The 21173-nt window shown below is 51.2% G+C and overlaps 1 protein-coding gene across 1 annotated transcript in view; it reads right to left on the minus strand.

Moving 5' to 3' along the window:
- LOC147103154 (macrophage scavenger receptor types I and II-like) overlaps nt 1–21173 on the minus strand; it is a 58889-nt gene that overhangs the window by 24217 nt on the left and 13499 nt on the right. The window contains exon 4 of the mRNA XM_085962496.1: nt 6535–7188. Coding sequence (XP_085818622.1) covers nt 6535–7188 — 654 coding nt within the window. The remainder of the gene's footprint in view (nt 1–6534; nt 7189–21173) is intronic.

The raw sequence follows: 21173 nt of genomic DNA on the forward strand, positions 1-21173 counted from the left end.
TCTGTGGGGATTTTAAGGTGACAGTGAACCCAGTCCTTCACACGGTACAATATCCGCTTCCACGAATTGAGGATATGTTCGCCTCGCTATCTGGAGGTAAACGCTTCACCAAAATTGATCTAGCCCAGGCGTACTTGCAAATGGAGGTAGAAGAAGCTTTGAAACAATACCTTACGATTAACACTCATAAAGGTCTCTATCAATACAACCGGCTGGTGTTCGGGGTAGCATCGGCTCCGGCTATCTGGCAGAGGGCAATGGATCAAGTCCTGCAAGGGATTCCAGGAACCCAGTGTTATTTGGACGACATCCTGGTCACGGGCGAAAATGACAGTGATCACCTCGCCAACTTGGAGACGGTGCTCACCAGATTAAAGGAGTATGGGCTACGAGCTAATCGCCACAAGTGCGAGTTTTTCCAGAAACAGATCTCATATTGTGGCCACGTCATCGATGAAGAGGGGTTACATAAGTCCCCTGAAAAGATTGAGGCAGTAGTCAAGGCTCCAGCACCGGAAAATGTGTCACAACTGAGGTCGTTCCTCGGGCTGGTAAACTACTACCACAAGTTCTTACCAAATTTGTCCACGGTATTACACCCACTGAACACCCTATTGCAAACAGGGGTACCATGGAAGTGGAATGACAAACGTAGACGAGCTTTCCAGAAGTGTAAAGAATTGATCACATCAAAAGAGGTGTTAGCCCATTTCAACCCAGCACTACCAATTCGTTTGGCATGTGATGCATCACCCTATGGTATTGGAGCGGTGCTGTCGCACAAATTCCCGGACGGGTTGGAGAGGCCAGTAGCCTATGCGTCTCGGTCACTAACCTCAGCCGAGCGCAACTATGCCCAGATTGACAGGGAGGCCCTCAGCCTAGTATGGGGAGTAAAAAAATTCAACCACTATCTGCATGGGCAGAAGTTCACCTTGCTGACTGACCACCAACCACTTGTCTCCATCTTTAATCCTAAGAAGGGCGTTCCAGTGATGACTGCACAACGGTTACAAAGATGGTCCCTGTTTCTAGGGGTAAATCAATATGAAATAGAATATAAAGGCACGAAACAGCATGGGAACGCTGATGGGCTATCGCGCCTGCCACTGCCTACTGTGGAGGAAGCACCAGCAGTGGACCCTATCGAGATATTTTATTCGTCAATAATTGAACGATTGCCAGTAACGAACGCGGATATAGAGAAGGAGACCCGCAATGATCTGACGCTGTCTCGGGTATATGATTTGACGGTGAGGGGATGGCCAACACATGGCGACTCACTGTTGCCAGCATTCTCATCCAGAAGAGAACAGCTGTCAGTATGCCAGGGAACAGTGATGTGTGGATCCAGAGTGGTGATTCCACTCAAGTTAAGGGAGAGAGTGCTAAATGAGCTACATGAAGGTCATCTGGGGGGAGTGAAAATGAAAAGCCTTGCTAGGGCTTATGTGTGGTGGCCGGGAATCGATCAACAAATCGAAGACCTAACCAAGAGCTGCTCAGGATACCAGAAGGTCCAAAATGCACCACCACATGCTCCTCTACACCCATGGGAGTGGCCCTCCTCTCCATGGCAATGGGTGAATATTGATTTCGCTGGTCCATTCATGGACTCAATGTTCTTAATAGCAGTGGATGCTCATTCGAAGTGGCCTGAGGTGATAAAAATGTCCTCAACCACTACAGAGAAAATGATTTCAGTCCTACGGACCATATTTGCCAGAAACGGCTTGCCAGGGCAGATTTGCTCTGATAATGGACCACAGTTTGTGTCCAAAGAGTTTCGTAAATCTATGAGAAGGAATGGGGTAAGGCATTACACATCCGCCTCGTATCATCCAGCCACAAATGGCTTGGCTGAGAGGTTCGTACAAACCTTTAAGGCGGCGATAAAGGCCATGTGCGACGATGAAATTCCAATACAGCATAAGGTGGACAATTTCTTATTAGCTTACCGAAACGCGACACATGCAGTTACCAACCAGACCCCGGCCATGATGTTCTTTAACCGAAGGTTGAGCTCTCGTCTGGACTTGCTCAGACCAAATGTGCGAAGAAATGTTGAGGACAAACAATTCCAGCACATCAATGAGAAGCCGACAAGGAGCTTCAATGTAGGACAACCAGTCTTGGCCCGTGACTACCGAACAGAGAAATGGCAACCCGGAACGATATGCACAAGGCAGGGGCCATTAATGTACACAGTGAATGTCGGGGAGAACATTGTGAGACGCCACGTCGATCAGATCTTAGTGTCAGAGGAACAAGTCAACCCCATGTCTCGATTACCTGGGGATGAACCCAACATACCGGTAGCATCTACCTCAGAACCAGTAGCAGTGGAAACCGATGAACTACCCGATGAAAAGGGGCCAGAATCGCCTCTGCACCAAGAACGAGAACCTCAGGAAAGGCGCTATCCCGAAAGGGTCAGGAAGCCGCCCCAAAGACTGAATCTATAAATGGACTATTGTTGTTTAATGTACATGTTAAAGTGTTAATTGTTATTTGAATATTAGGGGTACTACTAATCTAAAAGGGGAGGAATTGCAGTGTATGTACCTTTAAGACAGAACTACTTTTACAGCTCCTGTATACTGTAGTACCGGCAGTGACCACACCTGTATATAAGCCTTGCGCATGCCTCTGTACCCCCAGTCTTGAGACTACCCTCCTCCAGTAAATACCTGTTTATTGTTAAGTTACAGCATCCGTGTGGTTATTGAAAAACATCATACTCTCAGAATCACGGATCTAACAACACCCAGGTCTCGTTGCACTTCCCCTTCTCCCAATCTATTGCCATTCAGATAATAATCTGCCTTCCTGTTTTTGACACCAAAGTGGATAACCTCACATTTATCCACGTTATATTGCATCTGCCATGCTTCTGCTCAATCACCCAACCTGTCCAAATCATCCTGTAGTTTCTCGGCATCCTCCTCACAGCACACATGCCCACCCAGCTTTGTGTCGTCAGCAAATTTGGAGATATGGTATAACGTGCCTATTCTGATAAAACCACATTTCCTTCAACTTTACATGAGCAACACCATAGGAGATTGACAAGTTGTAATCAGATTTTTATAGCACATCCTGACTGTTTCAAACCCGTCACTTATCCTCTTCTGCACTGATTATCTTTTTTTCTCCTGTCAAACAGGCTTTTGGAGCAGTTATTTTAGAAGTCATTATAATTCCAATTACAAGACCCAGCTCGTTGTGGAATTTAAATGTCTTGAGCTTGGAGATCAATAGCCAAGACAGCTGGTTGCTGATCTGTGATCCTATAATGGCAGCCACTTGCTGAGGGACCCACTGCACACATCAGCAAGACAGCTTTCTGCCAGCTGTGAGACCCAATGTAGAAGTTGGCACCCATTGTGCTTCTGCCGATGCCACCTCCCCTCCACAACTAGCTACACTAATCCCATTTCTTTGTACCTAGTAATATTTTTCTTCAAGTGTTTACCCAATTTCCTTGTGATTTGCTTGACTTTAATATTCACCTTTTGCTAAAGGTAATATTCACCTTTTGCTGAAGGATTTCTTATCCAAACAACCACTTGGATGGAAAGATTCCTCTACCCGCCCTCCCCCCATGTTTCCAGGACTAATTCTGCCTTCATGCCGCCTTGTTACTGATTCACCGACTAGTGAATTGATCTTTCACTGTTTACTCTCTCAAACCCTGTCATAATTTTGTACGCTTCTACTAGATCTTCCCTTGCCTTTCTCTGCTCTACTTTTCAGCGCTATGTTTTAAAGACTCTCATCTGAGCAATACGCTTGCAGCAACGTTTCCCCCTAAGCTGCGTGGGCGCGCGGCCGCGCATGGACCAGAAGGTCCCGCGCAGGCCACTCACCAGCTGCTCGCTGGAAAAGATACCGCGCAGCAAATTTAAAGGGACCGCGCACGAAGAAAAAAAATTAAGCGGAACATTGCCTCTCAACACTGGTATCATCCTAGTGAATATACCTGACAGCTTTACCATGGATCCAGCACAGTGCCAAACCTCTAATTGAATGCAGAGTCCCAGTTTGAGTTTTATGATGTGAAATCATGCGTAGGATGAGATTAGAAGCAGTGGCTTCTGCCTGACTCAGCAGCTGCATATGCAGACTCTCATTTAGTGTTTAAAAATTTAAAAGGGAGAAGACATGTGAAAGTCAGGCTGGGACTCAGAGAAGCTTTGTCTTTATGTTATAGTCTCTGCTGAATTATTTTGCTATATAAAGATACAGAGGAAAAATTCGGTTGATTTGCGCCTCTCATTAGCACCCTAATAGGGCGCTAACGGGGCGCAAAGCAATTAGCGCCTGGGCGCAGCGCCGCTAACACCTCCCATGAGGTTAGCGGTGTTGGTAACCGTTAGCACCCTGCAGCGCTGCACCTCCGGCGATGATGTCATCACCGTGCACAGCGCCCTGCTCGTGCCCCGGCCGCAATCTTCAGGAGCGCCCCCTGACTTTCCGCCGGACGCTATGTCTGACAGGGTCAGGGGGGCCTACAAGCAGCCGGGGCGGCGTAAATTAAAGGCGAGGTGCCGGGCGGCCATTTTTGTTGCTGGCCGCCTGCCAGCATCTGCCCCCGTTGCTGTCCCCGGTCTTCTGTGCAGCACCCCCACGGGATGCCGGCTGCGCTCCGTGAGCCTGGCACTTCTCTTGAGTGCCGGGCTCTTTTGCCGGCACTCCGATCCCTGGTGGCCCAGCTGGGCCCCGGGTCGCGCTGCCTTAGGCCTCTCCCCTTTAAGAAGGGGAGGAAGGCCTGCAGTACCACGGCGCGACGTGCCACAGAGCGTGGTGCTGCTCTGCACGTAACGCCGCGATATTCACTTGCAGCGCCCCAAGAGGGAGGCAGGGCGCTTCCAGTAGCACCCCTCCTCCCTCTTGGGACGCTGCCAGTGAATTTCAGGCGCAGGGGCGCTAACTTTTTCAGGGCGCTAAAAGTAGCGCCCCGGCGAAGTTAGCGCCCCAAAGGGGGCGCGGCCCAATTTTGCCCCCTAAGAGACTGAGCTGTGGCAATTATCAGACTTCTGCTCTGTACACTGGAATTGTTTGGCTATGTAATACAGTGAGTATTTTCTCAGATATTTGCTTGCTGTGCAGGGATAAAATTCAACAAGTTCTAAATAAATCTACTGTTTAATAATTACTTTTAAATAAAAGTTGGAAATTATTTTCTGTCCCCCTGCCTATGATATTTCCCAGTTCTAGCTCTTGTTCCCTCATCTTTGCTCAAACATCATTTTTTTTTTTGCTGGTCTCCACAATCTATCTCCAATTTCCCTATAGATGTACTCCACGACTTTTCATGACCTAATATCGTTGTTGCTCCTCACCATCTGTTTGCTGTTCTTTAAGCTAGTCTCTTTGCTAACCCCTGCTGTTTCTGTTGAAGGTTTCCCTCGCCATTGAACTTCTTTTAAGTCCTGTACATTTCTGCATTCTCTGAATAAACACTAAAATTTGGGGGCCATTGCCCCACAGCCCACTACTTCTTCTCTAGACTCGATGTGGCTTCCTATGGACTATCACCCGTGGAAACCCTTTTCATATGGATATAAATCTCAGTATTTTTACATTTTCAATGTTGGCATCTTAGCACTCATGTCCTATCTATAACGGAGGGCTCAAAACTGTACATAACTGTGGCCTTGCCAATGTCGTAAAGATTCTTATACAAAAGCAAAATACTGCAGATGCTGGAAAACCGAAATATAAACAGAAAATGCTGGAAATACTCAGCAGGTCAGGCAGCATCTGTGGAGCGAGAAACAGAGCTAACAGATTGACCTGAAACGTTAACTCTGTTTCTCTCTCCACACATGCTGCCTAACTTGCGGAATATTTCCAGCATTTTCAGTTTTTAGTTCGGAAAGATTTTTTGTCGGCTTCTTGCTTTTGAATTCAATGCCTCAATACATAAACCCCAGAATTCCACTTGCCCTTTTATGGCTGTTTTCACTTGCAATCTTGTTTTTAAAGGTCTGTGTATCTGCACCTCTTTATGACTATCAGTTCATCATGTATATAATACCACATGAAACCTGTCGCATTAGGAGTAAAGCACATTCCTCTCCCCTCAATCTTTCATTGTTTGAGACCACTCTTATAGGACTGGTTCCTCCCTCACAGAACAATAGAGTAGTCACACTGGCAGCTTCCACCGACAAGAGTTTTTACAAATTTACAAGAGATACAGGGGGGATGTGAGGAAAAACTTTTTTACGCAGCAAGCGATGATGACCTGGAATTCGCTGCCGACGGAAGTGGTGGAAGCGGAGATACTCAATGTTTTCAAGGGGAGACTGGATAGGCACTTGAGGGAAATAAACTTGCAGGGCTACGGGGATAGAGCGGGGGAATGGGACTGACTGGATTGCTCTACAGAGAGCCGGCATGGACTCGATGGGCCGAATGGCCTCCTTCTGTGCCATTATGACTCTAAATTGATTTAGTTACTTTTACTAGGTGTGACTGGTTTCTATAAGGAGTTTAGGCATATATATGCTGATGTTGTGTAATTACCTTGTACTAGAGTAATGTTCTGTAAAACCAGCGAGCGCTCCCAATCCTTCAGTCTCAGGTCTTCCGTGACATTGTTTAAAATGATCATCTCCGCCTTCAGCTCCTTCTCCAAACTAACCTGAGCCACCCTCATGGTCTGGGTATCATCAGACACATTTCTCATAAGCAGAACAAATTCTTCTAACTTCCGCTGTTGGATGAAAATGCTTTCTGTGCAGGTGATATTCACAGAGCCTATTGCGGAGATGGCACCTTGAACACGATCATTCAGATGCTGGACTTCACTCTGCAATTCCTGTAAAGCTTTCCCATCCACTTCCGTGGAATTGAACATCAAGACCATGTTGTAAATTTCCTCTTCACTCTCCTTTTGTAACTGCTGAAGACTGTTATCTAAATAGTTTAATGAACTGTTAATCAACTGGGCTTGAAGAGTAATCTCCGAAAGTATGCATTCCATTTTCACATTATGTTGAATAAGTTTATTCACGGCATCTTCCTGACGCTGCACCGTCTCTTTAAGGCCTGCAATCTCTTTTTCTAATTCACTCAGATTCTTGCCATTTTGGCCTGTTTCCAATCTCATTTGAACCATTTTGCTTTCTGCATCAGGACAAATTCTTGAATTATTCTCCTTTCCTGATGATTTCTGAACTAAAGATGTAAATAGAAAAAGAAAAAGGTTGGTTGTTAGAAGAATTGCACAGAGGGCAAGGGGAAGGTAATGGGTTGTGATTTCCTGAGAAAGATTAAATATTAAGTGATGGCGATCCTGATGACCCAAAGGTGAGCCAGGAACGAATAATATGACAGTAATCTCTCCAAGGTGCACGTTTATGAAAAATAAAGACAATGCACATACTAGGATGTAGGTTTGTGTCCGCAATGCTGGGTTCCCAATCTCAGCTGTGTCACTACGGAAGACACCCCAAGCAGAAACCAGGCACTTCCAATAAGATGGTGAAGGAAAATCAGAGGGTAAATTGTCACAGGGCATAGGCACATTGGGGGAATTAGGGGGATGTGTGGCCCCCATTTTTTGCTATGGGGCATGCCCTCCTCCCTAATTCCTGAAAATGCCACCGATGACCTCCTCAATTCTTCATGTGTAATTGCATCTTCTTCACAGGGCCCCTCAGCTGCTAGTTCTGGGTGGCATTTAGAGAGGTCGGTCAGTACGTAGCCCATGGAGTCTACAGAAGGGGAAGATATAACTTGGGGGAAAATAATCCACAACAGTGACATCATTTTGTTTTAATCCAACATTTTCCACTATAATTCAGGAAAGTAAGAGTATAGTACATACTTTAGAAGGCATCTGGGACAATCCTAGATCACTTGTGTTGGCTCCCGGCTTCCAATTTTGCAAGCAAGCTGCCCGACTGCATTGCTCCGCACAGGGCAAGTGATCAGCGCAGTCAGGAGGTTTGTCTTTAAGAGAATGTCAGGAACCCACACAACCACTACGGTGATCTGGAATTCGTCCAGATCGATCAGGATATTTTATAACAACAATATGTTCATATTAACAGCTGACTCACGCCCAAAATACGTGCACGTCCTTTATGCTGGGTCATCTGCACAATATAATGAGGCAAATGCCTAAAATTTCCACAAGGGTTGTCAGCAGAAGATTGGCAAAAATCCACAGAGAAACAACATAAATAACTAAAAACAGCTGTTTACGCTGTTTCTCCAAGCTTTTTGTTGAGTTATAGTTGGAGACCAGGAAAACCCGGTGGAAATTCTCCACCCCAAAAAATCTCTTCTCATATAGACTAACGACCAGACCTACATAGGATATACAGCAGAAACAGGCCATTCGGTCCAACCAGTCCATGCCGGCGTTTATGGTCTTCTCGAGTCTCCTCCCGTCTTTCCTCATCTAAATCTATCATCGTAACCCTCTATTCCCTTCTCCCTCATATGCTTATCTAGCCTCCCCTTAAATGCATCTATACTATTCGCTTCAACCACTCCCTGTGGTAGTGAGTTCCACATTCTCACCACTCTTTGGGTAAAGAAGTTTCCTCTGAATTTCCTATTTGATTTTTTGGTGACTGTCTTATATTGATGGCCTCTAGTTTTGCTCTTCCCCACAAGTGGAAACATTCCCTCTGTGTCTAATCTATCAAAACCTTTCATAATTTTAAAGACCTCTCTTAGGTCACCCGTCAGCTTTCTCTTTTCAGGAGAAAAGTGACCCAGCCTGTTCATCCTTTCCTGATGGGTATAACCTCACATTTCTGGTATCATCCTTGTAAATCTTTTTTGTACCCTCTCCAGTGCCTCTATGTCCTTTTCATAATATACCTACTGTACCAATGTACTTGCATCACATCTTCAATGTTTCAAGACTCTAGAAATATATTTTTTTAAAGTCCAGCAAATTTTTGAAAACATTTGATTTAAAGTGAGACCCAGGAGTGACTCAGTGGGCTGAATTCTAATTCCATTGGTGGTGTTAGCAGCAGGGCGGGGCGTCCATCCTTTCACTGACTCCACTGCTAACCCATTGATGTTTCCTCCCAGAGCCCTCATTGACCATGCAGGGCAGGTTAGGAGCAGTGATCCCGCCCCTCGTTGGGTTACTGTCGCTGGAGGAATTGAAATCAGGTGCTGTTGCAACCTTCAACAGGTGGGGGGGGGGAAACATCCCTTTTTGAGGAAGAGGAAGTGTGGTAAACCACTGTTTGTATTCCTGTTTGTCCTGTTTGTATTCCACTGTGTACATGCCTGGACATGCCTCGGCTGACTCCTCCCACAGGTCCTAGTATAAAGGTGACTGCTCCCCAGCCCTTGGTATCCTGGACCGGTCGACCACTCGAGGCAGACCTCCATTCTGTTGTTAATAAAAGCCTTTAGTTACTCTTCTAACTCTCAGTCTTTTATGAGTAATTGATAGCGCATCAATTTTATTAACAACATTTTTATAATGGAGAAGATCCTCACACCAGCATGCCTGGACTTAGATCATCGGGAGGCGGACTCATCCACCAAGTTTACTCACTGGCTTAAGTGTTTCGAAAAATTCCTGACCGCCTCCGAAGCAATCAAATCGGACGAGGACAAACTGGATGTCCTGACCTCCAAAGTGAACCACCGAGTGTACTCGGTCATCCAAGACGCGACCTCGTACGCAGATGCTATCAAGCTCCTCAAGGACCAGTACACGCGCCCAGTGAACGAAGTGTACACCAGGCACCTCCTGGGGAGTCGTAAACAACAACCTGGGGAATCGACCGTGGAATACCTTCAGGCACTGTCTGTGCTTGGCCGGGCCTGTGGTTGTAAGGATGTAAAGGCCGCCGTGTACACAGAGGAACTTATCCGGGACGCTTTTGTAGCGGGCCACAGATCCAATTACACACGACAGCGACTGTTGGAGCAGAGTAACCTCGACCTCAACAAGGCCTCTGAACTCGCACTATCGTTGGATGCAGCCTACCAGGGCATGGATGCCTACTCCTCTGCACCGTGGACGCCGCGGGGAATGACAGCCTGGGACACGGTAGGACCGCCTCATAGCGCCGTGCCACCCCAGCCACACCCCAACAACGGCCCAACTACCGCAGCAGTGTCCCAAGGCCAGACAGCAGTGCCCCAAGGCCAGAAATGCTACTTCTGTGGCCAGGCAAAACACCCCAGAGCGCGCTGCCCGGCGAAAAACGCGATCTGCTCGGGCTGTGGGAAGAAGGGACACTACGCTAGCATCTGCAGGGCCAAAGCCACCCCGAACCCCAGCAGCGCCGCGTGTGGGCCATGCGGGCCACCATTTTGGACCTCCCCGGCCGTGTGCGAATCACCGGTACAGCAGCCATTTTGGACGCCTCCAGCCACATGGGGATCATGGACGCCGCCATCTTGGACGACAGCCGGGACGCAGCAGGCCCCCGACACCGCCTCATCTGATACCCGCAGCGACACACCGACCCCTACGCTGGCATCCGTTACACTGGACCAAGCGAGACCGCACCAACTGGCCAGTTCCACAATGGACATTAAGGTAAATGGTCACGATACAATCTGCCTTTTTGACTCTGGGAGCACGGAGAGCTTCATCCACCCCGACACGGTGCGGCGTTGCTCTCTCCCAGTCCTGCCTGCGCAACAGCGGATTTCTATGGCCTCCGAGTCCCAGTCGGCGGACATCGGCGGCTACTGCGTGGTGACACTCGTAGTAGACGGGACCGTGTACGATCATTTTAAACTTCTGGTCCTGCCTGACCTCTGCGCTGCCGTCCTGCTGGGGTTAGATTTTCAGTGCCACCTTAAAAGTGTTACGATGGCGTACGGTGGACCCCTACCCCCACTCACAGTCCGCAGCCAGCAGCTTCCAAATTGCCCGCCGTGCACCAGGTGCAACCTCTCCACACTCAGAGTCACCCCCCCACCACTGTTTGCTAACCTCACCCCCGACTGTAAGCCCATCGCCACAAAGAGCAGGCGATACAGTGCCGGGGACAGGGTTTTCATTAAAACCGAAGTGGAGCGGCTCCTGAAAGAAGGGATTATTGAGGGCAGCACCAGCCCCTGGCGAGCCCAGGTTGTGGTCGTTAAGACCAGCGAGAAGCAGCGCCTGGTCATCGACTACAGCCAGACAATAAATCGCTACACCCTGCTGGACGCCTACCCACTCCCCCGTATTGCTGATATGGTCAACCAGATCGCGCAGTACCGCGTCTTCTCGACCATTGACCTGAAATCAGCGTACCACCAGCTCCCCATCCGCCCTGAGGACCTCCAGTACACTGCCTTTGAGGCAAACGGCCGCCTCTATCACTTCCTTAGGGTTCCCTTTGGCGTCACCAACGGGGTCTCCATCTTCCAAAGGGAGATGGACCGGATGGTAGATCAAAATGCGTTGCAGGCCACTTTCCCATATCTGGACAATGTGACCATCTGCGGCCGTGACTTGCAGGACCATGACGCAAACCTCGAAAAATTCCTCCGCACCGCCCAACTCCTGAACCTGACATATAACAAGGAGAAGTGCATATTCCGCACAAACCGCCTCGCCATCCTTGGCTGTGTTGTGGAACACGGAGTCATCGGCCCCGACCCCGACCGGATGCGTCCCCTTATGGAACTTCCACTGCCCCACTGCCTCAAGGCCCTGAAGAGGTGCCTAGGGTTTTTCTCCTATTACGCCCAGTGGGTCCCCTACTATGCGGACAAGGCCCGTCCGCTGATCAAGTCCACCTCTTTTCCCTTGACGGCAGAGGCCCGCTTAGCCTTCCACCGTATCAAGGAGGACATTGCCAAAGCCACCATGCACGCAGTGGACGAATCCATCCCCTTCCAGGTAGAAAGCGACGCGTCCGACTTTGCCCTGGCCGCTACCCTCAATCAGGCGGGGAGACCCGTGGCCTTCTTTTCACGAACCCTCCAAGGCCCGGAGACCAGACACTCCGCTGTTGAGAAGGAGGTCCAGGCGATTGTGGAGGCTGTGCGTCATTGGAGGCACTACCTGGCCGGAAAACGATTTACCCTGCTCACTGACCAGCGTTCAGTTGCTTTTATGTTTAACAACAAGCAGAGGGGCAAAATCAAAAATGACAAGATCTTGAGGTGGAGAATCGAACTTTCCACCTACAACTACGAGATCTTGTACCGGCCCGGGAAGCTAAATGAACCCCCGGATGCGCTATCGCGTGGCACCTGCGCCAGCGCACAGATCGATAGACTACGGGTCCTCCACAATGACCTCTGCCACCCGGGGGTCACCAGGTTCTTCCACCTCATCAAGGCCCGCAACCTGCCTTACTCTATTGAGGAGGTCAGGACCATGACCAGGAACTGCCAAGTCTGCGCTGAGTGCAAACCACACTTTTATAGACCAGACAGGGCCCACCTGATAAAAGCCACTCGCCCCTTCGAGCGCCTGAGCGTTGATTTTAAAGGGCCTCTCCCCTCCTCCGACCGCAATGTGTACTTCCTCAATATTATTGATGAGTACTCCCGTTTCCCGTTCGCCTTCCCCTGCCCGGACATGACCAGTGCCACGGTCATTAAATGTCTGAACAACCTCTTCACCCTGTTCGGCTTCCCCAGCTATATCCATAGCGACCGGGGCTCATCGTTTATGAGCGACGAACTCCGTCAGTACCTGCTAACTAGGGGTATTGCCACAAGCAGGACCACCAGTTACAACCCCCAGGGGAACGGACAGGTGGAAAGAGAAAATGCGACAGTTTGGAAGGCCGTCCTGCTAGCCTTAAAGTCTAGGGGCCTTCCAACCTCCCGCTGGCAGGATGTGCTCCCCGATGCGCTCCACTCTATTCGGTCACTGCTCTGCACTGCCACTAACGCCACCCCTCATGAGAAAATGTTCGTCTTCCCAAGGAAGTCCACATCAGGGACATCGCTACCGCCATGGCTGACGTCCCCAGGGCCGGTCCTACTGAGAAGACACGTGAGGACCCATAAAACGGACCCCCTGGTCGAGAGGGTCGACCTCCTCCACGCCAACCCCCAGTATGCTTACATCGCATACCCGGACGGGCGGGAGGACACAGTCTCCATAAGAGACCTTGCACCCTCGGGGACCACAGTAACCCACTACCCACTACCACCCCCCCCCACGATCCGATATCCAGCCCCAGCAGACGGCAGGCCTGGGCCCCGCGACCCGCTCGACATCTACGAGGACAACACGCCTGTGCCACAGCCTACGCTGGACTCGACGCCGGAAGCTTCACTACCCCTGCCGTCGCCACGCCGATCACAGCGGCAGACAAGACCTCCGGAGAGACTCCAATACACTAACTTTTAATACACTTCACCCCGCCGGACTCAATTTTAAACAAGGGGTGAATGTGGTAAACCACTGTTTGTATTCCTGTTTGTCCTGTTTGTATTCCACTGTGTACATGCCTGGACATGCCTCGGCTGACTCCTCCCACAGGTCCTAGTATAAAGGTGACTGCTCCCCAGCCCTTGGTATCCTGGACCGGTCGACCACTCGAGGCAGACCTCCATTCTGTTGTTAATAAAAGCCTTTAGTTACTCTTCTAACTCTCAGTCTTTTATGAGTAATTGATAGCGCATCAGGAAGCACAACTACAAGAATGTCTGAAGGAGCAGCAGCCTCAGTGGTGGGGGTCAGCAGTATGCAGGGCTCCCAGATTCTCATATGCATCTGTAGAGGTGTTACTGGCTGATGTCAGGGCAAGAAGAGATGGGCACTGAAGGCAGGAAACCACATAAGAGGATGTTTCGAGGGAGGTTGCTGAAGCAGTCAGTGCAACTTCCACCACCCCAGGAATTGTCACACAGTGCAGGAAGAGGTTGAATGACCTCACAAGGATGGCCATGGTAAGTCAAGGCACTGTTAAATCCACATACTGTATCACTGATAGAGGCTTTACTCACTTCCTTACCTCTCATACTCTGTCATTACCTGGGTCTCAGAGAAACTCCGCACTCAGGGACTATCTGAGTTCACAATCATCTGTCAACTCACACAGCCTGCCACACAGAGATCTGCTACTCTTCAAGGATAGCTCAATTAAAGGGGCAATGCACTGGCATTTCCCATCATCATGGAATGATTCATATTGGGGAAACAAGTCTCCGCAGCACTCTACGGCCTAGAAATTCAGTTGGGCGCGCCAGCCGTTAGCGCCTTAGGAGGAGTAGATCTCGAGCGCTAGGCACTTAGCGCCCGGGCGCAGCGCGATCTGCGCCTCGCCCCAACTTCAGTACACATTTAGCGCCGGCGCAAAGTCTTAGCGCGCGCCCTGCTGCGCGCGCAGATCATGACGTCATTTCATCGTGCAACGCCCTTTGTGCGCCCCGAACCGGAACTTCACTCGCGCCGTGCGCCGGGCGGCCCTAACAACTGTGAAGTGGAACGGTACACAGCCGAGGTGGGCCGCGGGGAGCGCTAATTAAAGGGCACGTACCCTGCACTATAAAGGCCAGCCATTTTGCAGCATTCACTCTTGTGCAACGGTTTTTTGGAGAGAGACCAAGGAGGAGAGCTTACTGGTTTGGACCAACACTAGGACAGGTATTTTTGGCTCAGGCCAGAGCTTAGCAATTATCTTTGCCTTCATTGAGAGCTCAGTGTTTGCCAGCATATAATGGGGGCTGCATTGGGTGCCAACGCTGACTTTCAGCCTTATGCCAGAAGGGCTTACAGATGCCGTGAGAGAGTGGCAGCCCTGGCTTGACGCAGAGGGGGCAACAGGCGTCGCCAACTGAGGCCTTACCCACCCAGGGTATACCGCCAGCAGTCCTCCTATCTGACCATGTCTGCCGCGATGTGTGTTAGGAGGCTGCGATTCAGAAGGGAGGTGGTTGCAGACATCTGCCAGCTGCTTCACAGAGATCTGCAGCCACAGCTGATGCGCAGGACATCTCTGTCGGTGGCAGTGAAGGTGACGGTGGCTCTCAACTTCTATGCCACCGGCTCCTTCCAATCCGCTGCTGGGGACATCACTAACATCTCCCAGTTCGCCGTGCATTGCTGCATCCGCCAGGTGACCGAAGCCCTTTTCAGAAGGAGACATCAATTCATCTCCTTCCCCATGACCCTGGACAAGCAGCAGCAGCGTGCAGTGGGATTTGCAAGAATAGCGGGCTTCCCCATGGTGCAGGGCGCCATTGACTGCACGCATGTGGCTTTGCGGGCACCTCTGGAGCATGCCGAGGATTACCGCAACCGGAAGGGCTACCATTCCCTCAACGTACAGCTGGTGTGTGACCACAGGCAGCGCATCCTAGCTGTCAATGCCCGCTTTCCAGGCAGCAGCCACGATGCCTTTATCCTGCGACAGGCAACTGTGGCTGACATGTTCCAGGCACAGCCTCACCCAAGAGGATGGCTTATCGGAGACAAAGGCTATCCTTTGTGTACCTGGCTCATGACCCCGCTCCGCGCGCCCACGACCCCTGCTGAAGAGGCATACAACGAGAGCCATCAAGCGACTAGGAACATCATAGAACAAACAATCGGCGTCCTCAAGCAACGGTTCCGCTGTCTCGATCGCTCCGGGGGAGCCCTCCAGTATTCGCAGGAGCGAGTCTCCCAATTCGTCGTCGTTTGCTGCATGCTGCACAACCTGGCTATCCGCAGGACTCAGGCACTGCCACCTCACGTTGGACCACCACCTCAGGAGGAGGAGGACGAGGAGTACCAGCCCAGGAGGGAGGCACAAGGTCCAAGGGCCGCCCGTCGGCGGCTTATTGAACGTCACTTCTAGGCCCCCTGTCAGGGAATGGCTTGTGCCAATGAAAGAACATGATTGCAGCCGCTCCGCAAGCCCTCTGCCGGTTAAGGCAACAAACACTTCAAAGATCAAACATGGACAATGTTAATAAATAAAATGCTTTATTGTACAAACTCAGGGCCCTTCCCACATGAAAACCAAAAACAGACGAAACCCCCAAAAAACACTCAAACACATTACTCGCTCCCACAACCTGGAGAGGATTAACAAAACAGTGCAACTAAAATGGCCGTCATCCTCGGCCTTCGTAAAAAACAAACATCACATCCTCGGCCTTCAAAAAACAAACATCCAATTCTCGGCCTTCAAAAAACAAACATCCAATTCTCGGCCTCAAAAAACAAACATCCAATTCTCGGCCTTCAAAAAACAAACATCCAATTCTCGGCCTCAAAAAACAAACATCCAATTCTCGGCCTTCAAAAAACAAACATCCAATTCTCGGCCTCAAAAAACAAACATCCAATTCTCGGCCTTCAAAAAACAAACATCCAATTCTTGGCCTCAAAAAACAAACATCCAATTCTCGGCCTCAAAAAACAAACACAACTGGCCACACATTTGACTTTTTGGCCCGCTAGGGCGATGCCTTGGCCATCTTTGTGTGGCCCCTGCCCGCCCTGCTGCTCCTCCTCAAAGTAAGGCCATTGGCTGCTGCAAGGCTGGGGGCAGGCTCCAGAGGGGCACATGTCGTGATGGCAGATGCCCTTGGGGGTCGGCCTAGTCGAGGTCTGGCCGTCGAGTGGGCGGCTGTTGAATGCTGCAGCTGTGGCTGGCCAGCATCAGTCGCTGCAGCAGCTCTTGGCAGCTCCACTGGGGGAGTGGCAGTGGCGGCTGGAGGAATGGGGGCAAGCTGGCGGATGGCAGGCGCTCGCTGGTCGCCTGAGACACTGGCACTCGCCCGGGCCAGCACTGCAGCATGTGCACCAATCTGCCGAGGGACAGACCGCTGTGCTGCTGCAGCGTGCCGGGTGCCCTGGCGATGCCTGGCTGACACAGCGAGTGTGGCAGCAGTGAGTGCCCGTGTTGACCTGTTCAGTGACCTCATCAGAGCACCCAGTGACTGCACGGCACCACTGATCAGCTGCCCACTCGCTGCCTGAGCTGCCCCGAATGCCGCCCGACTCGCTGCCTGCTCTGCCCCGAATTCCGCCAAACTGATGGCCTGTGAGGCCCCGACGTCGGTCACACTCCGAGAGAGGGACTCGATGGCCTCAGGCAACTGTGCCACTACCCCCATGAGCTCCGTGTGCCGGAGCTCCGAGTCCGCGGACAAGTCCTCGAGGCGTTCCATCTCCTCGGCGAAGACCATCTCCGGACTGGAGGCCGGACTCTCCCTCTGGAGAGAAGGCTGCCGAGCTGGCCAACCCTTCCTGCGTTGCTGGACGCCACTGAGCCCAGCAATTGGACTCCCCTCCGACCCGTCCCCCCTCTGGGGAGAAGGCCGCTGAGCTTCCACCCCCCTCCCGCGTTTCTGCAGGCCGCAGGTCCCATGAGCTCCCCTCCCCTCCGACACTTCCGCCACGCTCCTCTCCAGGGAAGACGTGTCCCCTACATTCGCATGGGTTGCCGCGGCTGAGGGTTCCCCTGATGGGCCGCCTTCCTCTTGTTCCTCCTCCTCCTCCTCTTCTGAGGGGCTGTCACTGGCAAGTTCAGGGACCTCCTCCTCACCATCTGAAAGCAGGAAGGCACAAGAGTAGCTTTAGAGTGAGGAGAGGGCGTCAGCGAGGGATGCATGAGTGGTGGCATTCAGCGCATTGGTCGGACAGTGGCAAAGGATGTAGATCTGATGCGCAAGTGGGACGAGAGAGGTCCAAAAGGTGATGTCCTTACCATTGGTGCCCAGAACAGGGTCGGCATCTCCACATGCAACGGGGCCAATCACCCGGCCACCCATGATGCGCTCCACGCGATGTTGCAGCTCGGTGAGCGGCTGGATCTGGGGTCGGCCTCCCCCGGTCGCAGTCCGGCTCTTCTTATTATTGGCCAGCTTGGCCTGCAAGAGAAAGGACGGCCTCTAAGTACAGTGTGTAGCCCTGATCTTGTGTGCACTGCCTCCCATGGTGGAATAGCCTGGCCAGTGTGTCGCCCTGATCTTGTGTGCACTGCCTCCCATGGTGGAATAGCCTGGCCAGTGTGTCGCCCTGATCTTGTGTGCACTGCCTCCCATGGTGGAATAGCCTGGCCAGTGTGTCGCCCTGATCTTGTGTGCACTGCCTCCCATGGTGGAATAGCTTGGCCAGTGTGTTAAGTGCAGAATGTGCAATTGATGTTCATGCCTGTCCCATAGCTGCTGGATGAGGGCTGGCCATTAGGGCTTTCAGGTCCCTTTGCCCATAATGTGAGGTGCACATGCAAGGATGAGGAGGACACTGGAAAGGGTACTCACCCTGACAATCCGAGTGAGGTCATTAAACTTTTTGCGGCATTGGACACCGGTCCTGGGGACCTCGCTGTTGGCTGACACCTTGCTGGCGACATGCCTCCAGGCTCTCCGGTAGACGCGGACCGGCGCCTTCCTGCCATTGTCCGGGTACAAAAGATGGCGCCTCTTCTCCACACCACCAACCAGCACACTCAGATCAAGCTCTGAGAAGCGCTGCGCTCGTTCACGGGCCTTCTGCATGGCTTCAGGCGCTATTTGGGTCCAGCAGCAGTGTTCAGGCCTAGCTGGAGGGCTCCACTATCCAGGGCGTGGCAGCAGACCAAGTCGACCCTTCCCCCTTAAGAGCTGGCCGGCGCCAGGGTGTCTGCTGTCAATCACGAGATGGCCGCACCTGCGCTGCGCCCGGCCTCGGCGCTCTCGCTCAGCACCTCCGGCTTAGCGCCTAAAGAGAGGCGTGCAGCGCCAGTTTTAGCGCTCGAGCAAACTCTTAGGGCGAAGCTAATGAATATCGGAGAAGTGGCCTCGATTTTGCGCCGGGCGCAAACTTTAGCGGCCGCCCAACTTTACCGACTCAAAAGTGGCTACAATGAATTTCTAGGCCTACATCTCTAACTTTTTTCCAGTTCTGATGAAAGGTCATCAACCTGAAACGTTAACTCTGTTTCTCTCTCCACAACCTGACCTGCTGGGCTGGATTTTCATTCCGAAGTCGGGTTGGAGACGGGACTACAACTTTTGGGGTTGTAGTCCCGCCTCCATCGAGATGCGGCCAATCCACGCGATTTTAACTTGATTGACCGTGTTGAGCCCGCCCAGCGGGCTCAGCAGGCCAATTAAGGGCCACCCGGCAACAGGTGACATCACAGATTGAAATTTCATCTGTCAAGACGTGCTGACAAATGAAATATCAGTGTTTCACAGCTGTTTGAAGCTGTCAAACACTGACAGTCTCACTTCTAACCTGAGTCCTTCTACGCAGACTCAGTTAGAAATCTCTCCCGCACAGAAAGCTGCAGGCTGTCACTTTTGGCAGATCGCAGCCATTCTGCTTTCTGTGCCGGTGAGATGAGGGACTCCCCAAACCTAAAGGAAGGAAGGCTGAAAAGGTAAGAAAATGTATGTAAAACTTATTTAATCACTTTAGACACACCAAACACACTTACCTTTGCACTCATGCACCCATCACTCACCTGAACACCGACATCTCGACCCCTCCAAGCCCTTCAACCCGACGGCCCGACTCCTCCAACTTGGTGTGGTTTGGAGCCGTCGGGAAACCCACAGTTCAAGCTTAAAAATCGGGATTAGGCTAAAAACTGCCTGTTAACTACCTGTTAACAGGCAGTTAATTGGCACTAATCCCCTTCCCACCTCGGGGAGGCGGGTCCCAGTGGGGGGCGGGTACCCGCCTCCTTTGAAACTGGCATGGAGGCGGGTCGGGACCCCCGATTTCGGGAATTTAACCCCCCACACGCCTCCAATCCCGCCTCCACGGCACACTGAAAATCGAGCCCGCTGAGTATTTCCAGCATTTTCTGTTTTTACTCCACAGCACTCGTATTGTTTATACATTGTGTTCTGTCCCTACAGCAGAAAAAGAAACCTGCAAGTGGAGGAGGAACATTAAAAATCCTGAGACCACATGAACAGGAAGTCCTGCAAATAATAAGCAGATGGACAGAAGAGGCTGTGAGAGGTGGCAAGGTTAATGGCAAGGTAGCAGCAATGCAGGGCGAGACTCATTATAAGTCGTGTCATCTTCCCATGCTGGTGAGCTGCTGTCTGACAGGAGTTGATACATCTCCCCAATAGCCTCCAGGGGAGCACAGCCTTCTGAGGCAGTGAACTGCAGTGGAATAGAAGTAAGACATCTTGGGGTAGAAATTAGCCTAGGCCCCTTTTTGGGCCCAGATTCGACGCTGCGTATGTAGGGAATGCCCAAACAGAGAGGCCCAAGGCCGTCACCAAATTAGGCCTCGGACCTTATTTACATCTTCGGGGCGCGCTGCCGACGTCTGTTACGCCTCCACAGACAGCTCGCACCACGAGAAAAATCAATTTCAGGTCTCCGGCAGAGGCCCTCAGGTAAGTTCCAGGATGGGGGTTGGATCAGGCAACTGGGGGAACGGGAGTGGGGGGCGATCGCCAGGACTGTGGAGTTGGAAGAAGCACTCCTGCCCCTCCTGGCGCCACAGAAATGTTTTTTAATTTTTTTTAAATGTAATACTTATTTGTAGCTTTCGGCCGCAAAGGGGCACTGATGAATTCTGAGCCGGGACCCCACTCATTGGTAACCTTTGTAGAGGGGTCCTTCAACAGGCTGTAATTAAAATATTTAAAGAGCCCAATGCTTCTTTTAGGCATCGGCCTGCGAGTTCCCCTTTAAACCCTGGTGAGTGGATATCTGCCAGTAGGGAACCGACACCTTCTGTGATGCCTCACTCTAGGGGGCGTCGATCTAGCCTATCCTCCTCCTCTTCATAACATAGGAAATCGAGAAAGCCATACCACCCACCCCCACCACACCCAGTCCAAAACCGAACTTTCTGCAGAGCTGATTGAACAGGGCAGTTGTATCACGACAGACTCTCCAGAGCATGAAACAACTAAAATTGATGTCTAGACAAAGTAGAACCAACCTTGAGCTGCAGCAAACAAAATGGCCTTCTCCAGGGATCCCACTCTGTAGCGCACACCACCGCTACTGATAGCAGTAATAATTTGGATTGGGTTTGGGGAAGAAATTAGGGAACAAGGAACTGGGGGAAGTGGGGGGTGGGGTGGTGGTTAGCCATGCCCACTTGACTCCACAGGACAGCCTACTGGCGGGCGTTAAAGGAAAATAGAGCTACTTCTGCAGGATAATTCTGCAAGTTCTTCCCGGCATAGTTCAGGCGGTAACCATTACGACCCCATTTAACTCAGTTTTGTTGCCCAATGCTTCCTGAAAACAGGGGGCGGTTAATCAAAGGAAAATCCAGACCAGCATCTTTTTATTTATGGTTTAATTCGTTTTG

This window comes from Somniosus microcephalus, chromosome 20 (genome assembly GCF_052327205.1).
Source record: "Somniosus microcephalus isolate GS21.2 chromosome 20, FLI_Smic_1.0, whole genome shotgun sequence".
NCBI lineage: Eukaryota > Metazoa > Chordata > Chondrichthyes > Squaliformes > Somniosidae > Somniosus > Somniosus microcephalus.